Source organism: Galleria mellonella, unplaced genomic scaffold (genome assembly GCF_026898425.1).
Source record: "Galleria mellonella isolate WM207_F2 unplaced genomic scaffold, CSIRO_AGI_GalMel_v1 utg33, whole genome shotgun sequence".
In the NCBI taxonomy this organism is placed as follows: domain Eukaryota; kingdom Metazoa; phylum Arthropoda; class Insecta; order Lepidoptera; family Pyralidae; genus Galleria; species Galleria mellonella.
The window spans coordinates 12,058,942-12,078,587 of NW_026442079.1; the positions used below are offsets into that span (position 1 = coordinate 12,058,942).

The following is a 19,646-nucleotide window of genomic DNA, read 5'->3' on the forward strand; positions in this document are numbered from 1 at the left end:
AAGGAAATGAACAGTTACTCTTTTCAAACTATTATGTACAATTTAATTTTACATTTGCATATGTGCTGTGATTGTTATTAGAATTAAGTTTTGTTTATATATATCTGTGTGTGTGTGTGTGTGTGTGTGTGTGTGTGTGTGTGTGTGCGTATGCGTATGTATATATGACAGTTTATGGGGGAGGCGTGTGTTAAGCAGTGGATAGATAACAGTTGAGATGTTGGTGATGGTTTGTATGTATGTATATCAGAGGCCTATAAACATAAATAACACCATGGACATTACAAATACACTGTGACATCCTTCATACGTTACTATTTCTAGGGACTTATGTTACGGGTTCGTATCCTTTAATTTTACTGCTGTATCCCACTCCTGAATTTGGATCACAGCCATACAAGCTCTCCTGTTTCAAGGTGGAATCACGAGTGGGACAGAGGTACCGCATTTTTTGTCTCCTACTACATGGTATTTTAACGGCAGCGTTGTAAATTTATTGCATAGTTAGAATATATAGCCGCAGCAGCGCCCGCGGACGCCCGCATCTTGTCTCTCGATTCCCATAAAACCGCAACATTTATTGCAGCGTCTTGGGCATTGAAGCAATTTTTATTCTCGTCCTTGAAAAGTACTTATTGTAAATTCGCACAAACGTAAAGCCATTTGTTTTCTCATTAAATGTTTCATAAAACCCTTTTTAAGCGACTTCAAAAAGAGGTCTGTTTTTTTTTTTGTATTACACAATCCTACGGCAATAGTACTATACGTAATAGAAGGCTATAGTCGACAAATGGCTCCGTCTACCCCATTAAATATTATAACCGTATTTATTTTTATTTTTTATGAAGCGATCGTATAATTTTACATAACGTCAACACGTTAATATACGGGCGTAAGAAAAATACAATGGTTTATAGCGCATCGTTAACTGTCATACAAAAGCGTCAACGGTTTCCATTCAATACGATTCCGGACGGTACCCTTTTTTCTTGTCGGTTATCCGAGTGAACTGTCTCTCGACCTTAAAATTGTCTAGCTATTCAGTAGCTAGACAATTTTACCTTCGTCTTGACTCGCTTCATACTCGGTTACTTATACGTAGGTCACACTATAAGTTTTGCGTAACTTAAAAAAACAACATGTTATAACCAAAATATTATGTTTATTGCTTTTCAAAATTCTCTCCTTTATATTTTAAGTATTTTTTCATACGATCGAACCATTTTTTAAAACAGGAGGACCACAGATCTGAAGGCATGTTTTTTACGTGCTTACAGAACGCTATCACTACCTCTTCGGAGTTGGTTAAAGTGAAACCTCTCATCAAATCTTTAATTTTGGGGAAAATACAGAAATCACAGGGTGCTAGGTCGGGACTGTGCGCAGGATGGGTGACGAGTTGTACTTTTTCGGAAGCTAAAAATGACTTTGTTTTGTTGGCCGTGTGTGAAGAAGCGTTGTCATGATGTAGGAGAATGCGGCTTTTTGGTCGTCTTTCGCGAACCTTTTCTAACAACCTGGGTAGACAAATGGTAGAATACCACTCGGCATTAACACTCTTTTGATCTTCAAGTGGAATTGTACAGGTGGGACCCGTAGATAAGAAAAAAAACTTGATCATTTTTTTTACCAACGTTTCTCGCCTGCCTCACTTTTGTTGGCCTGTTCTCATTTTCAAACACCCATTCACAAGACTGCTGTTTATTTTTCGGGTTCAAAACAATAAATTCACGTTTCGTCTCCTGTGACAATGTCACAAACAGCATTAGAATGTCCGTGGTCGTACTTCAGTAGCATCTGTGAGTACCATTCCAAGCGAGCCCGCTTCTGATCCGCTGTGAGTTCATGAAGGATCCAACGACAACAAAGTTTCCGAACTTTTAATTCTTCGTGTAAAATTTACTGAATTTGGCTCATACCAATCCCCAATAGTTCTCGAATTGTCTCATAGGTAATCTACGGGTTTTCTTCAATTAGCCGCTTAACAGTAGCCACATTATTTTCGTTGACGGCAGCTGAAGGCCGCCCTTTACGAAATTCGTCATGTAAAGAAACTCAACCTCTCTCAAATTCAGCGTACCATCGCCTCACGGTGCTCAAACAAGGTGCTTCTCTCCCAAAAGCATTTTGAAGACGAGCAGCACAGTCTTGCGGAGAGAGAGAACTTTTAAAATCATAAAAAATCATCGCTCTAAAATCTTTTCGACTTAATTCCATTTTCGTTGCGTACGTAGAACTTTGATGTGTGATAAAAAACAATTGACAAATAATTTCCCGCCAATTTTTTGTTTTATTACTAAGAAGGTTGCAACGTTTCAAAAAATATAACATTCAATATTCAAATACTTCCGATTAGCTAGAAGTGCAAAACTTTTAGTGTGCCCCATGTAACTCTCATGATATCTCTAAATGTGTGAAAAGGACTGATTTAGGCTCTTATTGCTTAATGCTACAAAATTAGAATTTCCTTAGTCTCATCAGGGATTGCGATGATTTTTAAAGTGACCACGTGAAGGTCGATTTGATAGTGCAGTGTTTTTCAAACTTTCATGACGCGATTGTCTCAGTATGTAAAAATATTTTGCGACCCCCTCCTCCGCGGTTCTTAACAAAACTTGATAAACAAGAAAATAAATAAATAATACATAATACTTCATTATAGCCCAAAAAAGTGATCGATTTCGTTGTGAAACTGTTGTTTTTTTTTACGATTTCGCGACCTTCTGCGACTCCCTTGGCCCCCCAGGGGGTCGCGAACCACACTTTAAAAATAACTGTGATAGTGTATATCGCTAACAATGGGGCCTCATTACTGACAATTCCTGTACTGCCTGTATTTAATTATTATTAAGCCCGCGACTTTGTCTGCTTTGGTCTGTTTATAAAGTAGTTTGTTTGTTATATCTACCTGTGTACGAAATTTCATTTAAATTCATTTAGCTCTTAATCGCGATTGAGCGACGAATCTTTAAAAACTTGCAAATTTATAATTTTTATTAATAAAATTAATAGAATTTAATAACATATCAAATATGTTGGTAATCGGTGTTTCCCAACGTGGGACCCACGCCCCACAGGGGGGCAATTTAATAGTTAAGGGGGGGGGACAATTAAAATTTGGACTCGAAGCGATTTTAACCCTCTTGCTCCGGGCCATTTAAATGCTACATAGATATCGGTGGCAAATTTAACAAAAAATAAATAAAAAAAATGCTGTTCATGTTTATTAGGTATAATTTCGTTTGACGTTACCAAAATATCAAACAGGCGATTAGAGTCGTCAAGTAATTTTGTCGGGAAAAAATATGTATGGGGATATAAAAATTTTAGAAATGTTCAAGTGGGGCATGGCACAAAAAAGGTTGGGAAACACTGTTGGTAATAGTTACTTATCATTTGTAATAGATTAATCAGAGAAGGCGTACGTGGATATAATGTATACATAATATCATTACATTACCTTACTGATAATCACACAATTATTTCAAAATGCTCTTTTTCTCAAATATAGACGAAACCCATTAGAGGTCAAATAAAAAGTACTTTTTTTTTAATATTCTTTATTTTCATATTAAAATAAGAGCATAGGAACATAAAATACGAAAAAAAAAATCATTTTCACGAAATTATAGGGGTGTACTCAATTGAGTACACTGACAGTCAAATAGGATACGAGTAGAAACTAGTCGTATTTTATTTGACGCCAGCGGTTCATCATCACTGTCGCAGTACGAGCTGTTTTCGATTATCGATATCCTTTCGGTTTGTAAATATCTCAATAGTACCAGGTACGTCTTACGGTATGGAACATGCCACCATATCCTCATCAGGGCCTTCCTCCTCATCTGTCACCGCACTTGGATCAGGTGGGATGATCACCAAGTCATATTCACCTCATTGCTTTGTTCTAAAAGAGCTTCAATTGCTGCTTCAAGCCTCTTGTAGCTCGTTCGAGTTGGAAAATGCTTTTTCTACATTGTTAGGAATCTGAGAAAAAAAAACGGTTATTTTGCTTACGTATGTTGTCACTGTACTCAACCGAGTACACCAACATTTACATGGCCCTTGTTTTATTTCAGTTACAAGTCATGATTGCATTATTGTTTATAACTTATCCTGATACGTATTTTATACTAATGAAATGAAAAAAAAATCAACTTATTAACAATAATTATTAGCAAATAACAAAAATAAAGAACTTGCCTCCACAGTGTCTCGATGATATAACTTCAACTTGCACTTTTTATAATAAAAAGTCACACAACCCTCGTAATATTTGTCAATACATTTGAACAGTTGATTGATAAAGTAAAATAACAAGGTAGTCTACGATAACTTTAATTATTTTTATTTTAATTATTAGAAAATAACAAAAATAAAGAACTTGCCTCCACAATGTCTCGATGATATACCTTCAACTTACACTTTTTATAATAAAAAGTCACACTACCCTCGTAACATTTGTCAATACATTTGAACAGTTGATTGGTAAAGTAAAATAACAAGGTAGTCTACGATAACTTTAATTATTTTTATTTTTATTATTAGAAAATAACAAAAATAAAGAACTTGCCTCCACAGTGTTTCGATGATATAACTTCAACTTACACTTTTTATAATAAAAAGTCACACTACCCTCGTAACATTTGTCAATACATTTGAACAGTTGATTGGTAAAGTAAAATAACAAGGTAGTCTACGATAACTTTAATTATTTTTATTTTTATTATTAGAAAATAACAAAAATAAAGAACTTGCCTCCACAGTGTCTCGATAATATAACTTCAACTTACACTTTTTATAATAAAAAGTCACACTACCCTCGTAATATTTGTCAATACATTTGAACAGTTGATTGATAATGTAAAATAACAAGGTAGTCTACGATAACTTTATTTTACTTATGGACTGTAACTTACCTGTACTCACTTGAGTACAGCGACTCCTAAAGGATTAATTTGCCAGCCAGGATTCGAACGTTTATGTAAATCAACGTTTTTATATAACATAAAAAGTTAAATTTAAATTAATATAAATAAGTTCGAAATAAAGCTCCCTGGTAGTGTTGCAATTTTATTTATCAAAGTTAGCGACGCTTTATACTTACGTTCATATTACATACTTTGTTTGTGCTTGGGAAAGAAATACTATCCGGTCATTACACGTGAACTCAAATTACGAAATGACTTGAGTTTGCATTTTAATGTACAAGTATTTATTGTAGATTGTATGGATGTTTGAATATAGCCGGGTGATATTTTTTAAACGGTTGAAAGTGAAGTGGTATACTCGTTAGTGCTCGTCAGTGTACACTATGCCAGTGAGTGGTAATGAGTGAGAATCAAAGCAAGTCAGCTGGTGGACCATTCATTAACAGTCATTAACTACGATGAATTCTAAGAGGAATCGGATAAATTTTTTTGTGAGTGGTATATTAATAGCATAGTGGTATATAATAGGGCTTTGCACCCCATTACTAATACCCTCCCCCCCAGCAAGAAGTAGCCTGTCATCTCTATGTATCTCAAATGAAAATCAGCGAGAGTTTAGCAACAATAAAAGTGAAACTTTTATCGAAATAAACATGTTATATTTTTAACAGATTATATATATATATATATATATATATATATATATATATATATATATATATATATATATATATATATAATTGTAATTTATCATATTATATTATTTTAATTATTATAATTAATATTTGGCGATTTTATTGTTTATTATTGTGAATTATGTGCACTATAAACTGCGCAATGCAAGCACTTAGTACGAATTATTTGTAGAGATATGAAATTCGAATTTAAAATGTAGTTATAGAGACTTGACATTTTTTTAAATTTATCTTAAAATAAAAAAATATTACAACTGTTTTTTGACATTTCATGTGGTAGATATCATGTCGAGTGTTTTGCATATTCTTGTTGTTACGGTTTAGTGAGATAACTCAAGTATTTTTGATGCACGTTTTAATATAGTTGAAACTGTCATTAAGTAACACTAATTGAGCAAAGCATTATTAAACGATTACCTATTTAACAGACGTGTTTTGTTCTATTTTACCGCCATACATGCGGTTATGTTCTATTTCTTAGATATTAGATGTACTGTACATAAACAAATATTTCTAACTAAACACATTTATTTCGAAATAAAACAATCAAGTACAGTCAAGTTACAACGGATACGTTTGCTGAACCGGTCGGCAGGGTTAAAAAAGATATTGATACGCGTAAGTGACCAAAAATGACCTATATAGATAAATGGTATTGATTCCTTAATTTCGTCACAAACACATGAAATATATTGCGTGCCTCTGAGGGCTAGTGATAAAATAAAATTGGAACAAGACGTCGTTTGTACATAGGAGATGTTTAAGAAAACATTATATAGTATTAATAAGATCAATAGAATTCAAATGTACATTTTTCATCTGTCTGTCCGCATATTTGTTTCGGTATCACGCAAAGACCAATGCACCAAACTGAGTGTAGTTTTTACATTTGTGTTCCTGAAGGTCAAACTTAAAATATGGTTTTAGAAGTGGTAAGTCCTATTAGTTTTCCTATTTCTAAAATCAAAACGTTGCAGTCAAAAGTCAGACCCATTTATACTACTTAACCACGTTTAAAAGTCTGGACGAATTTGAACGAAATTTGGTACACTGATAGATTAGATCGTAATCTAACATATAAACTACTTTATACGGTGGTGCACGCGGGTAAGCAGCTAGATGTAGTTAATAAATAATTAAATGTTACGTTTACAGAGGAAGAGGCGTTATGAACCACCTGTACCGCCGCCGCAATCCGCCAAGAAGTTTTGCCAGGAAGGTGCCATCTCCAACGGCGCTGGGCCCCACTCCTCGGACCCCAACTGGCACAACAACTTGGCCATCCAAACCTTATCCACCTCCAATGTCCAGGGTCCCCCGGATATCAAGCAATGGCTCAACAAGTAAGTGGCCTCTATACTAGCCACGATTTTTACTTCAATAGACATTAATGAAAACGTAACAAAGTTTTGATTCTCGAAATGAAATTACAGTATAATTTCAATTAACCGAATCAAATAAAAGTCAGTGGTATTTCGTATAATCGAAAATCCGGATAATCGATTTCATAGTTAAAACAAACAGTACATAATAAATTTTTTTTTTTTTATTATGTAAGGGGTTTTACTTGCGTCATTTAGACAAAACGATATAAAAAAGTTACGAGCTATAAAGATAATGGATTACATAATACCATTTCTAAATCGGTAATTAGGGCCGTGAAGAATAAGTCCGGATAATCGAATATTCGGATAATCGGGATTCTACTGTACTAATAAATCGAAACATTAAAAATTTATTGACGGCTAATCTACTTTTTATATATTATTTTTGGATATCAGTTGTTTTATAGTAGCACCTATTATTCATTTTTTACGTTTTGGTTAAATTCTATTAAAATAGTTTATAGTTGAAATTATATTTATTTTATGAAATCGAATAATTATTTCTATACAATTTAATATAAAGATAATGGAATTTTGTTGAAATTATAAAAGAAACACTCTGTAAAGGAAAGTAAGCACAAGAAATAATCGAATTTTTATTTGTACTATTGTTCAATAGATAAGCAGACTGTCAGTTTATCTTTGGTCGGGTCATTATTCGTTTTTTACACTTTCATCGAGTCCTTTTGAAATAGTGATGTGTATCATACTGTACTGTGCGCTTGCCCATAGATATATTGTTGACACATTTGCTTGCCAGTTATAAACCAGTATTAGTACATAACAGTCGTTCCCAATATTTGTGTTAGTGAACCTCCCTTAAACAACAGTTGTGAGAAAGACGATCTTACCTATAAGTTAAATAAAAAAAAAAATGTCGTTTGTAGGAAAACCTATTTTTTATTTTAAGAACTGTGAGTAGAGTTTTTAACTGTCGATCGGCTCAGCTTTTGAAAGTAAATAATGTGAACGAGTACAATAAATCTAAAATATTAACTATAGTTAATTTTAAACTTTGGCATTGTTTAAATACGAGTATATTTAAATTCACGATCGGGACTAAACACGACACGATTATAGGTAAATACTAGCGTACCTGAACTTTATTGTACTGATTTTTCTACGTGGATTGTACCATTTCGCAGTCACGGCAGAATTGAAGTGAACGGCGTCTTCTGGCAGCCCGCGCAGTTTTTCAGCCACACTTGCATTGTCACGTTTAGTCCCGATCATGAAATTAAAATATACTCCTTTTTTTATTTTAAGAATATATCTTACTGATTTATTTAAATTAATAACATTTTTATTTAATAATAACGACGTATATAATTAATGAATAGCCTCCCAATACACTACATAGAAATAGCTTACGCAAGATACTCTGGCAGCCTCTCTAGTCAACCTCTTTAGTCTGATCAATGTCATTATTGGGCATGGATCTCTTCTTGTAATATAGTATTTCAAAATTGGTGCTTTCTTCCCTTAGTTGCTGCTTGCAACTTACTGCTGTTTGATAAGTTTTATAAAAAGCGGGTCATCCGAACAGTATCTTCAAATGACGATGTTGTGTCGTTAAAATCAAATTATTTTCATTATTAATCGTTTCTAAATAGATTCCTAGTTCGAATTCATTATATTATAATTGTTCTACATTATTGTAAGTAGGTGATAGATTATTGGTCTCAGATATATATATGTACAGAGTCATTCATTTAAATATTATTTCTGTCTCGGTAGCACATATACGATTTGACCACAAAAATAATTTCAACTCTTGACTCTTTGATGAGGCATTGGAATAATTCGGTTTAATATAACTGTGCATTCATAGTGCAGTTATTAAAATATTAAGTTAATTAAAATGATTACGTGAAAAATAACTTTCATAAATTTTTTTTTTCTAAATTTATTTTCTTAAATAAAAAATATTTATAATTTTATATGCTAAAATGTGTAGACTTATTATAGTAATTATTATTACTTTTGAATACAATTGATTTCTAATAAGCTAAACATTATGTTGTTTAGACGTGAACGGATGTTAGACACTTTTTGTAGCAAGACGATGTTTCAGTTTGCGTGTAACATTTTTTAACTCGTCGTCAATTAACGTCAGGTGCGATTGTGCTAAAACGTATTCAAAATTAATAGAAAAAAATTAGAGTGAATGCGGAATGAATAATATGTTTTGATTCAGAGATTGGATAGGTGCTGGAGAAGGATGGAGAAAAATTTGCTGGAGATATCGAATTAATAATGAGGAGGTCCTGCTTAGGGTTAAGGAAAAGAGACAAATTATAAGAACTATTAAGAGTACAGAAGGGGAAAAATGTTGGGACACTTGATACGACATGACGAACTTATGAACATTATAATAGAAGGTAATATAGAAGGAAGGAGGGGAAGAGGGAGACCAAGACGTAGTTACATCAGGTAGATCAAGGAAGGAGTTGGTGTCGTGTCGTATCAAGAGGTGAAGAGACTCGCTGAAAATTGTAGTGATTGGCAAGAGCTCCACCGACAAATTAAATAGTATAGATAGATAGATATGGTGATAGGAAGATAATGATGGTGTTTCTCGAATGTAACCAGGTTTCAGTCGTGGTCGAACAATGAGAAGATCCAAGCTATCGATGCATTGATCAGCCGCTGCGCGAACAGCCACGTCCGGTACATGATGAAGGCGATCGAGCCTCTGTTCCAACGGGACTTCATCTCCCTATTACCGAAGGAGTTGGCACTCACTGTTCTGGGTTATCTGCAGCCGAAGGACTTGTTGAGGGCCGCGCAGACCTGCCAGTATTGGAGGTAAGTGTCGTTGCCTATTCATACAGTTTTATTCGCAACTTCGCGCCTGTTACAGAAGTATGTAATCGCTTTTCGAATGTGTATCAAGGTACATACACCAGATTTTGAGTTAGACCTCCAGATGCAAACAGCATCAAATTTGTTGCAGCACTTTTTATGTGGCGTCGAAACGAACCTACAGATAGTTAGTTTAGATACTGTTTACTTACAAATTTATTATACAAGTCTCATTCTTTATGAACCTACTTTTAAAAAGAGATCCTCAATTTTCCCCATTTTTATTTATCTCATAATTCTGTCAGTTTTTAAACTAATTTGGAACTGTTTGTTTCAATTGGATTTTTTTTTTCATTTGAAACTATATACATACAAATAGGTCTAATAGAAATTTATTCAAAATCGGCTTCAGTAGTTTAATTTTTCAATCAAAATAACTGATTTTTAGATTTTATCGTTTTTTTTTTTTTGTGGATATTGTGGATTTAATTATAATTTACTTTGCCCACTTTACAAAATAGTACACCTACTGATGTGTTAGTTTATATTATGTATACTAATATTAGAAAGAGGAAAGATTTGATTGTTTGTTTGTAATGGAAAAACTCAAAAACTACTCAAACGATTTTTTACATAAGCTTTATATTATTTTCGAACATTTTATCTACTCGTGCAAAGCGATTGCTTATTACATAACAACATATTGTTGTTTATAATTCCAAATTTATCATGTACAGGTTTCTCGCTGATGATAATCTTTTATGGAAAGAGCAATGTCGTCGCATCGGGATCACTACACTTAAGAAAATGCCACGGTCAATTCCGCGATTCACCAGCCCCTGGAAAGCGGCTTATATGCGCCAGTATCTCATCGAGAACAACTGGCTGTATAAGCCGGTCAACAACCCCATCGTCATGCGTGGCCATGACGATCACGTGATCACCTGCTTGCAGTTTTATGGGAACCGTATTTTGAGTGGTAGTGATGATACAACATTGAAAGTGTGGTCGGCAGTCACCGGCAAAGTGAGTTGCGTTTACCTTTATTTTTTTGAATTATATTTTAATTATAGTTTTTGAACCGACTTTAAAAAGAAGTAGGCTCTCAATTTAGATCTATCTTTTATGTTTGTTATTTCAAATCTCCGTCAGTCGTGAACCTATTTGGACTTTTTTTTTATCTCAAAGAATGTACGTACAGATTGGTTTCATAAAAATGTTACGAATATCGCTTTATAAGTTTAGTTTTTAAATTGAAACAACCGGTTTTGCCACAATTAAAGTTACTTTTTTTGTTTAACACAATCTTAATTAATATTCGACCCGACGACCAACCTCACACGAAGGTGACCTGAAAATTCTTGGCATCAAGTAAACAAACTGATGACCTCCCTTATGCAAATGGTAATTACTGTCAATGACAATTGAGATTGCTGTGGAAAGTGCGGTTTGAAAATGAGAAAAGGAGAAAATTACATTTGTACATTACATTACATACATTTGATAAAATTATCTCAAGTTCGAGATAATTTAGGACGTTTACCTGCAGAAAATTATGACTTTTAAAAATTAATAATCTGCTGTCTATACGTGCTGGACCTCGTGTGAATAGCTGACATTTTTTTTAACTTTATTTAACCATACATTCTATATTTTATTATTTCAGCCATTAACTGTCCACTGCTGGACATAAGCCTTCCCCATAAGAGGAGTTTTGCCAGGCTTTGTTAGGCTTTTAGAAATGTTTTAAGAGGGACGCTGCTGCCCATCCCTCGCCGTCCCGTAGTCGCCTCTTACGACATCCATGGGAAAGAAAAGGGTGGCCCATTCTATGCCGGGGTACACATGGCGATTTAACCGTATAATCGTTTATTTGTTTACAGTGCCTTCGAACTTTGGTGGGACATTCTGGCGGGGTCTGGTCTTCTCAAATGGTCGGAGATTTAGTTATCAGCGGTTCGACCGATAGAACTCTCAGGGTGTGGAATGCGAAAAGTGGGCAGTGCCTAAAAGTTCTCGCCGGCCACACCTCCACAGTTCGATGCATGCACCTTCACCAGGACAGGTAATGTGGACCAAAGAATATAGCGTATTTATTTCCTTCTGTCTGTGTTAATGTTGTGTATGTTTAAAATATGCTTCTAAAGTGTATTTGCATCAGCGAATTTTCATTCTTTGCACCACTGGTTTTTAGTATGCTGTGCATTAATTTGATATTTATTTCTAGGTATTTGATATTTATTATTGTTTGTCCACTGCGAATTGCAATGCGAATAGTACTTATGCTATTCATATGGATTTTTACCTGTTTTGCTAGCGCGATATCCTACTTTAAATGGTTTCATTTTTTATGATACCTAGAACAGTAAACAAGATGGCGGCGTAACTGGCCACTCGATTTATATTTCATAGAATACGCTGTGATGTGTATGCTGCCTTGTTTTGTTGTTCTTGAAGGCTATAGTGTTATGCCTTCGTATTCTGTAATTTCGCTGCCTTATTCTACCCGTTAAAGTGAACACAATGCAAGCACAGTTGAGTTGAAAGAGATTAGGCTACCAACAAAAAATGACTTTATCTAGCAACATATAATGGACTGACAAAAAGATCGTGGATCTGGAATAAGAGGTGAACAGGTTACACTGGGATGTTATATGAAATCCAAAGACGGAGGATATGATGACCCGGTAACTTGTTCTCCCACTGGGAGGACCATCCGTCTCGTGGTGGTATCGGGTTGATTGTCCGCGAGTTCCTCCTTAATAAAGTCTTAAAGATCGAGAGTGTGTTAGTAAGAGTGGTATACCGGGTACTCAGAATTACCAATACGTATTCGGTAAAGGTTATACTAGTATATGCACCGACCGTGACACTCCGATGATGAGATGAAGGCAGTGTACGAGGACATTTCAAAAGCCATACATTCCTCTAATACTCAATGCACAGTATTGATAGGAGACTTCAGCGCTAAACTGGGCAAAAGGAAAGACAATGAAACGAGGATGGGCATTTTTGGTATTGGGCAATGAAATCCTAGAGACAACAATTGACTGAATTCATGGAGAAGGAGGGACTCTTTCTGTCAAAACGGCCACACAGAAAATGGATCTAGGCTAGCCCCGACACATAAAAAAAAAAATAGATGTCATCATGACGACTAATCGTCATTTGTTCAATGATATCTCAGTGATCAACATATTTAAAAGCGAAAGTGATCCCCGAATGGTAAGAGGCACTTTGAACCCGAGTATTAGACTAGAAAGGTTTCATCTGATAACCTCTGCATTCCGAACTTTGTATGCCCATATTGAAAACCCCGAGAGATTTTAACTCAAATTGTCAAATCGTTTTCAGTGTCTGGTAAACTGTGAAATGACGGACTATATCGAGGATAAACTAGTGGAAACTATCTAAGCAGTGGAAGCTGAATTTAGCAAACCCAAAAAGAACTCAAAAACTCCAAACCCCACGAGGAAACGGCGTGAATCGTGGTTTCAGTCTTCTTCTTCTACGTCAGAATATAGACAGCTTAATAGGCAAATCGCCAAATATATACGGCGCGGCATATGCCAGTTCAATATTATATGCATTGAACAGTGAATAAAGCGAAATCAAGGCCTCAAAAAATGCGCCACAGATTTGACTATTGGGCCAAGCCAACTGACAAAGTTAAAAACCGACACCGGTGATATAATTTCCGCCACATCTGAGATTTTAAGCGAGATTGAGAAGTTCTATGGACAGCTGTACACAACGTCGTTAACACCACATACCAATGCGAATAACGACTAAGAAGCTAAAGTCATACGATTTTATATCGAGGATATTCTGGACGTCAGTTTACATAAGATTGTAATGTCTCTCAAACAGCTTAAAAACGACAAGGCATTGGAGGAAGACAATTACAGCAGAGCTTCTGAGAGTGAGTGGAAAACCGGTACTTGTAGTACTTCAGAGGCTTTTTAATTTTATCACTCATAACGGTGTTACGCCTAAAGTGCGGAGCAGAAGTGCAGTGGTTCTCTTTTTTTAAAGAAGTGTGACAATACCTTATTGAAGAACTGTAAACCAAAGCCTTGTTAAATCGCGTCTACGTACTGTTTTCGAGAGTCGATCAAACTTATTACGCCCAAACTCGACGACTTCCAGCCACCCGAACAAACTGATTTCCGAAAGGGCTTTACCACCATAGACTATGTGGTCTATGTTCGGTAGTCTATACAGAAGACCAAAGAGTATAATCTACCACTATGTCTGGCGTTTATGGACTATGAGAAAGTCTTTGATTCGGTAGAGACGTAGGCGGTATAACATTAATTGACTATAGATAAATCGAAGTGTTCAAGTGTGTATACAGTAAAGCTAAAATGATTATCTAAGTACAGAGTCAGAGTACGAAACCCGTCCCAATCCAGAGGGGTATAAGATAGGGTGACGTCATATCCCCGAAACTCTACACAGCTACATTGGAAGATGATTTCAAACTCTTGGACTGGAAATGATATGGTATAAACATCAATGGGGAATACATCACTTACTTTCGATATTCCCATAACATAATGATTATTAATCATGGCGAAATCAGTTGCCTTTGCATGGCTATGTTTCGGTTTAAAAGATGGGATATGGCATTGAAATTACAGGGTACACAGGCATAACACCTTAGTCCTCGGGAATATCAACGCATAAAGGGTATTAAGGTCGACACATTATAGTCTGTTATGTCCAGAGTTATCATTTTCTATCAGATAGACCGTCAGCTTGTTTGTCATTCTAAGTTGCATAAAAAATAAGATAAAATCAATAAGATCTTTGACTTTAGTAAGTATAATCACATACTACGTGTACTATATAGTATTTATACAATACTGTATTGTCTGGCTGCACTTTGGTCTTCTCTATTAACCCATTGTTCAAAAAACTAACGTTCCTGCAAGTGAGCTTATTACCTTATAATGCCATAATCGTTTAAACGTTCACTATAAAATTTGAAGTATACTCGTGCATATTGGTATTGGTATCATTACTCCTTGAATTATGGCAAGGCGAGCTTTGCTCGATATTTTTGTTTGACTATTTGAGAGCAGTGTACCGTTAATGCCGTTTTCCGCTTTCGCTCTCCTTTCAATATTTTCTAAAACTTTCCATCCCTCGTCAACGGCGAACCCAAATATAGAAACTCGCTCTATCATGTCCTGTCATTATCTAACTTGCTGTTAATTAAAAAAGATATAGCGTTATAATTGGAAAAAAATTGTGACTGATACACATCTTGATCTAAAAGAGGCTATTCAGTTTATTAATGGCTAGTCTTTAGCTATATTTTTGTCCACGTAACCGGGATATGTTTACTGATGAGGATAAAAATCAGCCTGTATCCATCCATCCTATCCATCTTCATCCTATGTAGTACATTTATATTAAAGTTTAATTAACCAAAATAAGTCGCTCAGGCGCTATAAAGTAAATAATCCACCAAACTCATTTATAATATTAGCTGTAGTAGCACAAACCTTCTGAGGTTGTTAAAAGAAATATATAAAAAATATACTAACACATGCCACATAGATACAAATTAATTATAAAACTAATATATATTTTAATTAATATACGTTAATAAAAAAATTCTGGTAACGAGGTTGACGAAAGATACCAATTCAATGTATTTGACAATAAAAAAGCATACTACTGCATCTCCAACAAAGTAATATACCTGTAACCCAAAAACAAGGGTTAAAAGAACAAACTATCGACAACAGAACCTTTAATAAAATTAAACAGTATATAACTTCACACTGGCCAGAAAAGCAAGATCTAGACGAGTTTCAAACTTATTTCGAAAAAAGAAATGAAATCACTCTTTCAAAGACAGGGAGATCATGCATATCGAATGGATACTCAAAAAACCAATTCTAGAAATGCTGCATGTTGGACATAACTAAACAAGGCACTGGCCAGAAATGAAAGATCTAGACAACGAGTTTCACACTTATTAAAAAAAAAAAAGAAATGTTTCTATCGAAGACTGTATCGTTCTGTGGAATGATTAGATTTCTTTAGATTAGATTAGATTTCTTTTTTTGCGAGAACATTGTTTTTTTACAGATATTGATCTATTAGGTGAAGTACAAATGTTCGCCTTATATTCTAAAGTATGCAAAATTATTATTGGGTACAAGATACATCACATTTAATACATACATATAAGTGCTAATTAATAATAGAGTACAAATTATATCATTTTGTAAATAATTCTCCCAAAAAATGATAACGTTTATCGACATTTAGTAATAATAATTCGTCAAATGGAAGGTTATTCGTACCGAATGCATATTCAAGCAACCAATTCTAGAAATGCTCTATGATGGACATAACTATCACTCAGTTATTAGCTCGTCTTCATGTTAGAGGCGAGATATTCTGTTTTTTTTTTTTTACAAAAAGATGTAACATTTGCAATTAATCGAGAAATAACACCCATAAAACTCCTGCATATACGTACAGTGTACCAGAAGAACCTTGGCACAGAATGCATATTAATTAAGCGGGCACTATTTACGGATACATGTGGTTAATGATTACAGATGCCTATTCAAAATTATTAGATATCATACCTACATACATGTATGTAAGGTTAATATCACATGGGAGGTTATCAATATCACAAACAACAATAGTTAAACTAGATGACAATGACCTACAAGTACAGTTCTCTTCAGATGAATTAAAAGTTACTCGTACTGTAAAAAAATTGGCACTACATGCATTAAAACTAGACAGTACTACCCCAAAACAAATGGACTGGCCGAAAATGCCATGCGCATTTAAGAAGAAAGAATATTTGAGAAATTTTTAAAGATAGAATATTGAGCAGCGATAGAAGCATTAACTTGTACCAAGGTTTAAATAACTTTCTCCGAGGGCCCAGAAATACCCCTCGTCGATCGACAAGCCGTTTTAACTACAATGATATTTGGAAGACCCATGCGTACAACCTTCCATCTCTTAAAACCAAACGTAAAGGAAAACCTGGAGAAAATTAGATTGTATCATCAATTCAGCCATTCTGGTTATACCTATAACATATAGCTCTGGACATAAAGCATGGTTTAATAAAACAACCGGCAAAGACTGATCCCCGGACAATTACAAAATGGAATAGACTCTATTTAAATATAATAGAGAGGGCAGATGGAATACATAGACGCAAACAATAATCAGTTGCTTCCGAGCTCGTATAGTTCAAGCGTCAAGGGTAACTTGAGTGAGCACCAACACGTAGCTGAGGCTTCAAAGAGTAGACAACATCCTGGTCACCGCGACAGTCTACGGAAATGGCTACTATCTCAATCTTCCGAGCAGAGCTTGACCTCGAAATACCCATACCGTCATCACTGTAGCGGAGTTCTGAGCAAAAGAAGAATCCACCAGTACGTTTCAGATACTAGAGTCATTTCGTAAGATGGACTAAATGTAATAGTGCAACCCTCCTCCTGAGGTTGGCAAAAGACACGTGTAAAAATTAAACTGACTAATGCCACATAGAGACAAATAAATTATAAAAATAAAATATGTTTTAAACAATATAATATACGTTAATACAGAAATGACAAGTTTGAACTTTTTTGAGTTTTTTTTTGTCTTGTTGAGTAATATCCTATCCTATATGGATAAAATATTTGGGTATAGGTGTTATAAGAAAGGTTATCAATTGCCAAAGAAGTCTGTTTCCCTTCGCGGCTTTACATAACAACAGGAAGGTTAAAGTGCACCTTGTATGAATCATAATAGGGTTTGTTTTGCATAACTCGACCATTTAATAAGATCGATATTTATTCCGAAGACATAATATTAACAGAATAATAAGTTTTTTTTTACTTTTAATGATAAACAAGCGGTCGTATCATTGATGGGAAGTAGTAACCGTTGTCTATAGTCATGACACCATTGACATTATAGAATACATTGTAATGCCAATAGTACTTTTCATGAGTTGCCATTCTTGGAGACTTAGTGATTTTTTTTAATGAATAATAACGGAGTGGATAAATGGTAATCCCACCCGCGCTAATGGTTTACACTGGTGAGACGTTAGTGAGGGATGATAGGTGAGGATGAAAGCTAGTCACATGCGATGGTTTCTAGGAGGAACCGCTTAGAGTTTGACCTGACAGAGTATATTGTTAGCAATAGGGATTAGCCTCCTCATTACTAACTATCCCTTCCCCCCGATCTTATGTTACTATGCTGTCGTTCCCTTTAATTTTACTACCTTGTCTCGCCTATCAGATCGAAACATAGTCATGCAATATAAAATAATATATACATATTTACATTGGAAAGTTGCAACAAATCAAATCCTATTATGATTCATTGATTCACGAAGAGCAAGGTTATCTCCCCCCCCCCCCCCTTCCCTCCCGCTCTTGACTCTTAGATTTGGCGATAGAGATATAGGAGACTTTAAAAGAATTTGGATTCACCTATTTCGACTGTCGATCAGTTTTCATTAACAATACGCAATTCGATTTCAACAATAAGATGATGGTATTGTTGGATATTGTAATTGAATGGATATTGTATTTCCAATTGATTCTCTTCTAACCGACTAAGTAGTGAGTAGAGATATGTAAAATAGTCTTCTTTCCATTTAGGAGTTTCCACTTGTCGGTGCAACTAATTCATGCATTGTCTTCCAGCCAGCTCTATTCCAAACAATATCTTTGACCCACCCTACACGACATGACATCTAATGAAATAGATGTAAAGTAGTAAATTGTTTATTTGCTTAAGAAATCCAATATTTAGTAAAATATATAAGCCATTTGATGTGGCGAAACATATGAACATCATTATTACACAAACCTTAACAACAGTGTTTCTTGTGAATAAATTCCATTTTGATTTTGGGAGATTGATTTTTAAACCAGTAAGAATAACTAGACCCGGTAGGTGTTGAATCAGATAGTTTTAAATTGCCTTTTCTCTTGTTACAGGGTCGTATCTGGATCCCGCGACGCGACTCTCCGCGTATGGTCTATATCCGAAGGGCGATGCATCCGCGTGTTAGTGGGCCATCTGGCCGCCGTCCGCTGCGTGCAATACGACGGAAAGGTCGTCGTGTCTGGCGCGTACGACTATTTCGTCAAAGTCTGGAACCCGGAAACTGGCGAGTGTCTTCACACGCTGGCCGGGCACACCAACAGGGTGTACAGCTTGCAGGTAATCAATGTTTTTTTATGATAGAGTGACGATTGGTGGGCACGTTGCTTTGTGTAAACGAGGTCCCAGATCGAGATGTTTCGCTTTCTTGAATTGCAACACTAGCATCTTAATAGTTCCACATTGTTCTGATAGATGTATATTATTGTAATTTGCTAATACAAACTATCGCAAATCGATCCTAATTATAACCTAATTTCTGTTATTTTATGAGTGCAGTACAAAATTGTCATTGGCAATAATAGACTGGTGATATTAAATTCAAGAGTAGATGTGCTGATGAAGTATAGTGCTAGCAAAAGAGCTGATAGACTCAAATACTAACAGTCCCTTCCCCCCCAGTTCGACGGAGTACACGTGGTGAGCGGTTCCCTTGACACGTCGATCCGTGTTTGGGACGTTGAATCTGGCCAATTGAAGCACACACTCACTGGTCACCAATCGCTGACCTCGGGGATGGAGCTCCATTCCAACATACTGGTTTCTGGGAATGCTGATTCAACAGTAAAAGTATGGGACATTACCACAGGGCACTGCTTGCATACACTATCCGGTAAGTTGTAGTTTTTTTTTTCTCATTTTTTCCATTAATATATTACACCACAGTT

General features: G+C 35.3%; 1 protein-coding gene across 4 annotated transcripts in view; it reads left to right on the forward strand.

Moving 5' to 3' along the window:
* Positions 1 to 19,646, forward strand: part of LOC113512766 (F-box/WD repeat-containing protein 7) — a 47,012-nt gene that overhangs the window by 19,713 nt on the left and 7,653 nt on the right. For all 4 annotated transcript variants that reach the window (XM_052896468.1, XM_052896470.1, XM_052896469.1 and 1 more), the window contains exons 6-11: positions 6,782 to 6,969; positions 9,604 to 9,819; positions 10,554 to 10,842; positions 11,700 to 11,881; positions 18,813 to 19,038; positions 19,381 to 19,591. In XM_052896468.1, coding sequence (XP_052752428.1) covers positions 6,782 to 6,969; positions 9,604 to 9,819; positions 10,554 to 10,842; positions 11,700 to 11,881; positions 18,813 to 19,038; positions 19,381 to 19,591 — 1,312 coding nt within the window. The remainder of the gene's footprint in view (positions 1 to 6,781; positions 6,970 to 9,603; positions 9,820 to 10,553; positions 10,843 to 11,699; positions 11,882 to 18,812; positions 19,039 to 19,380; positions 19,592 to 19,646) is intronic.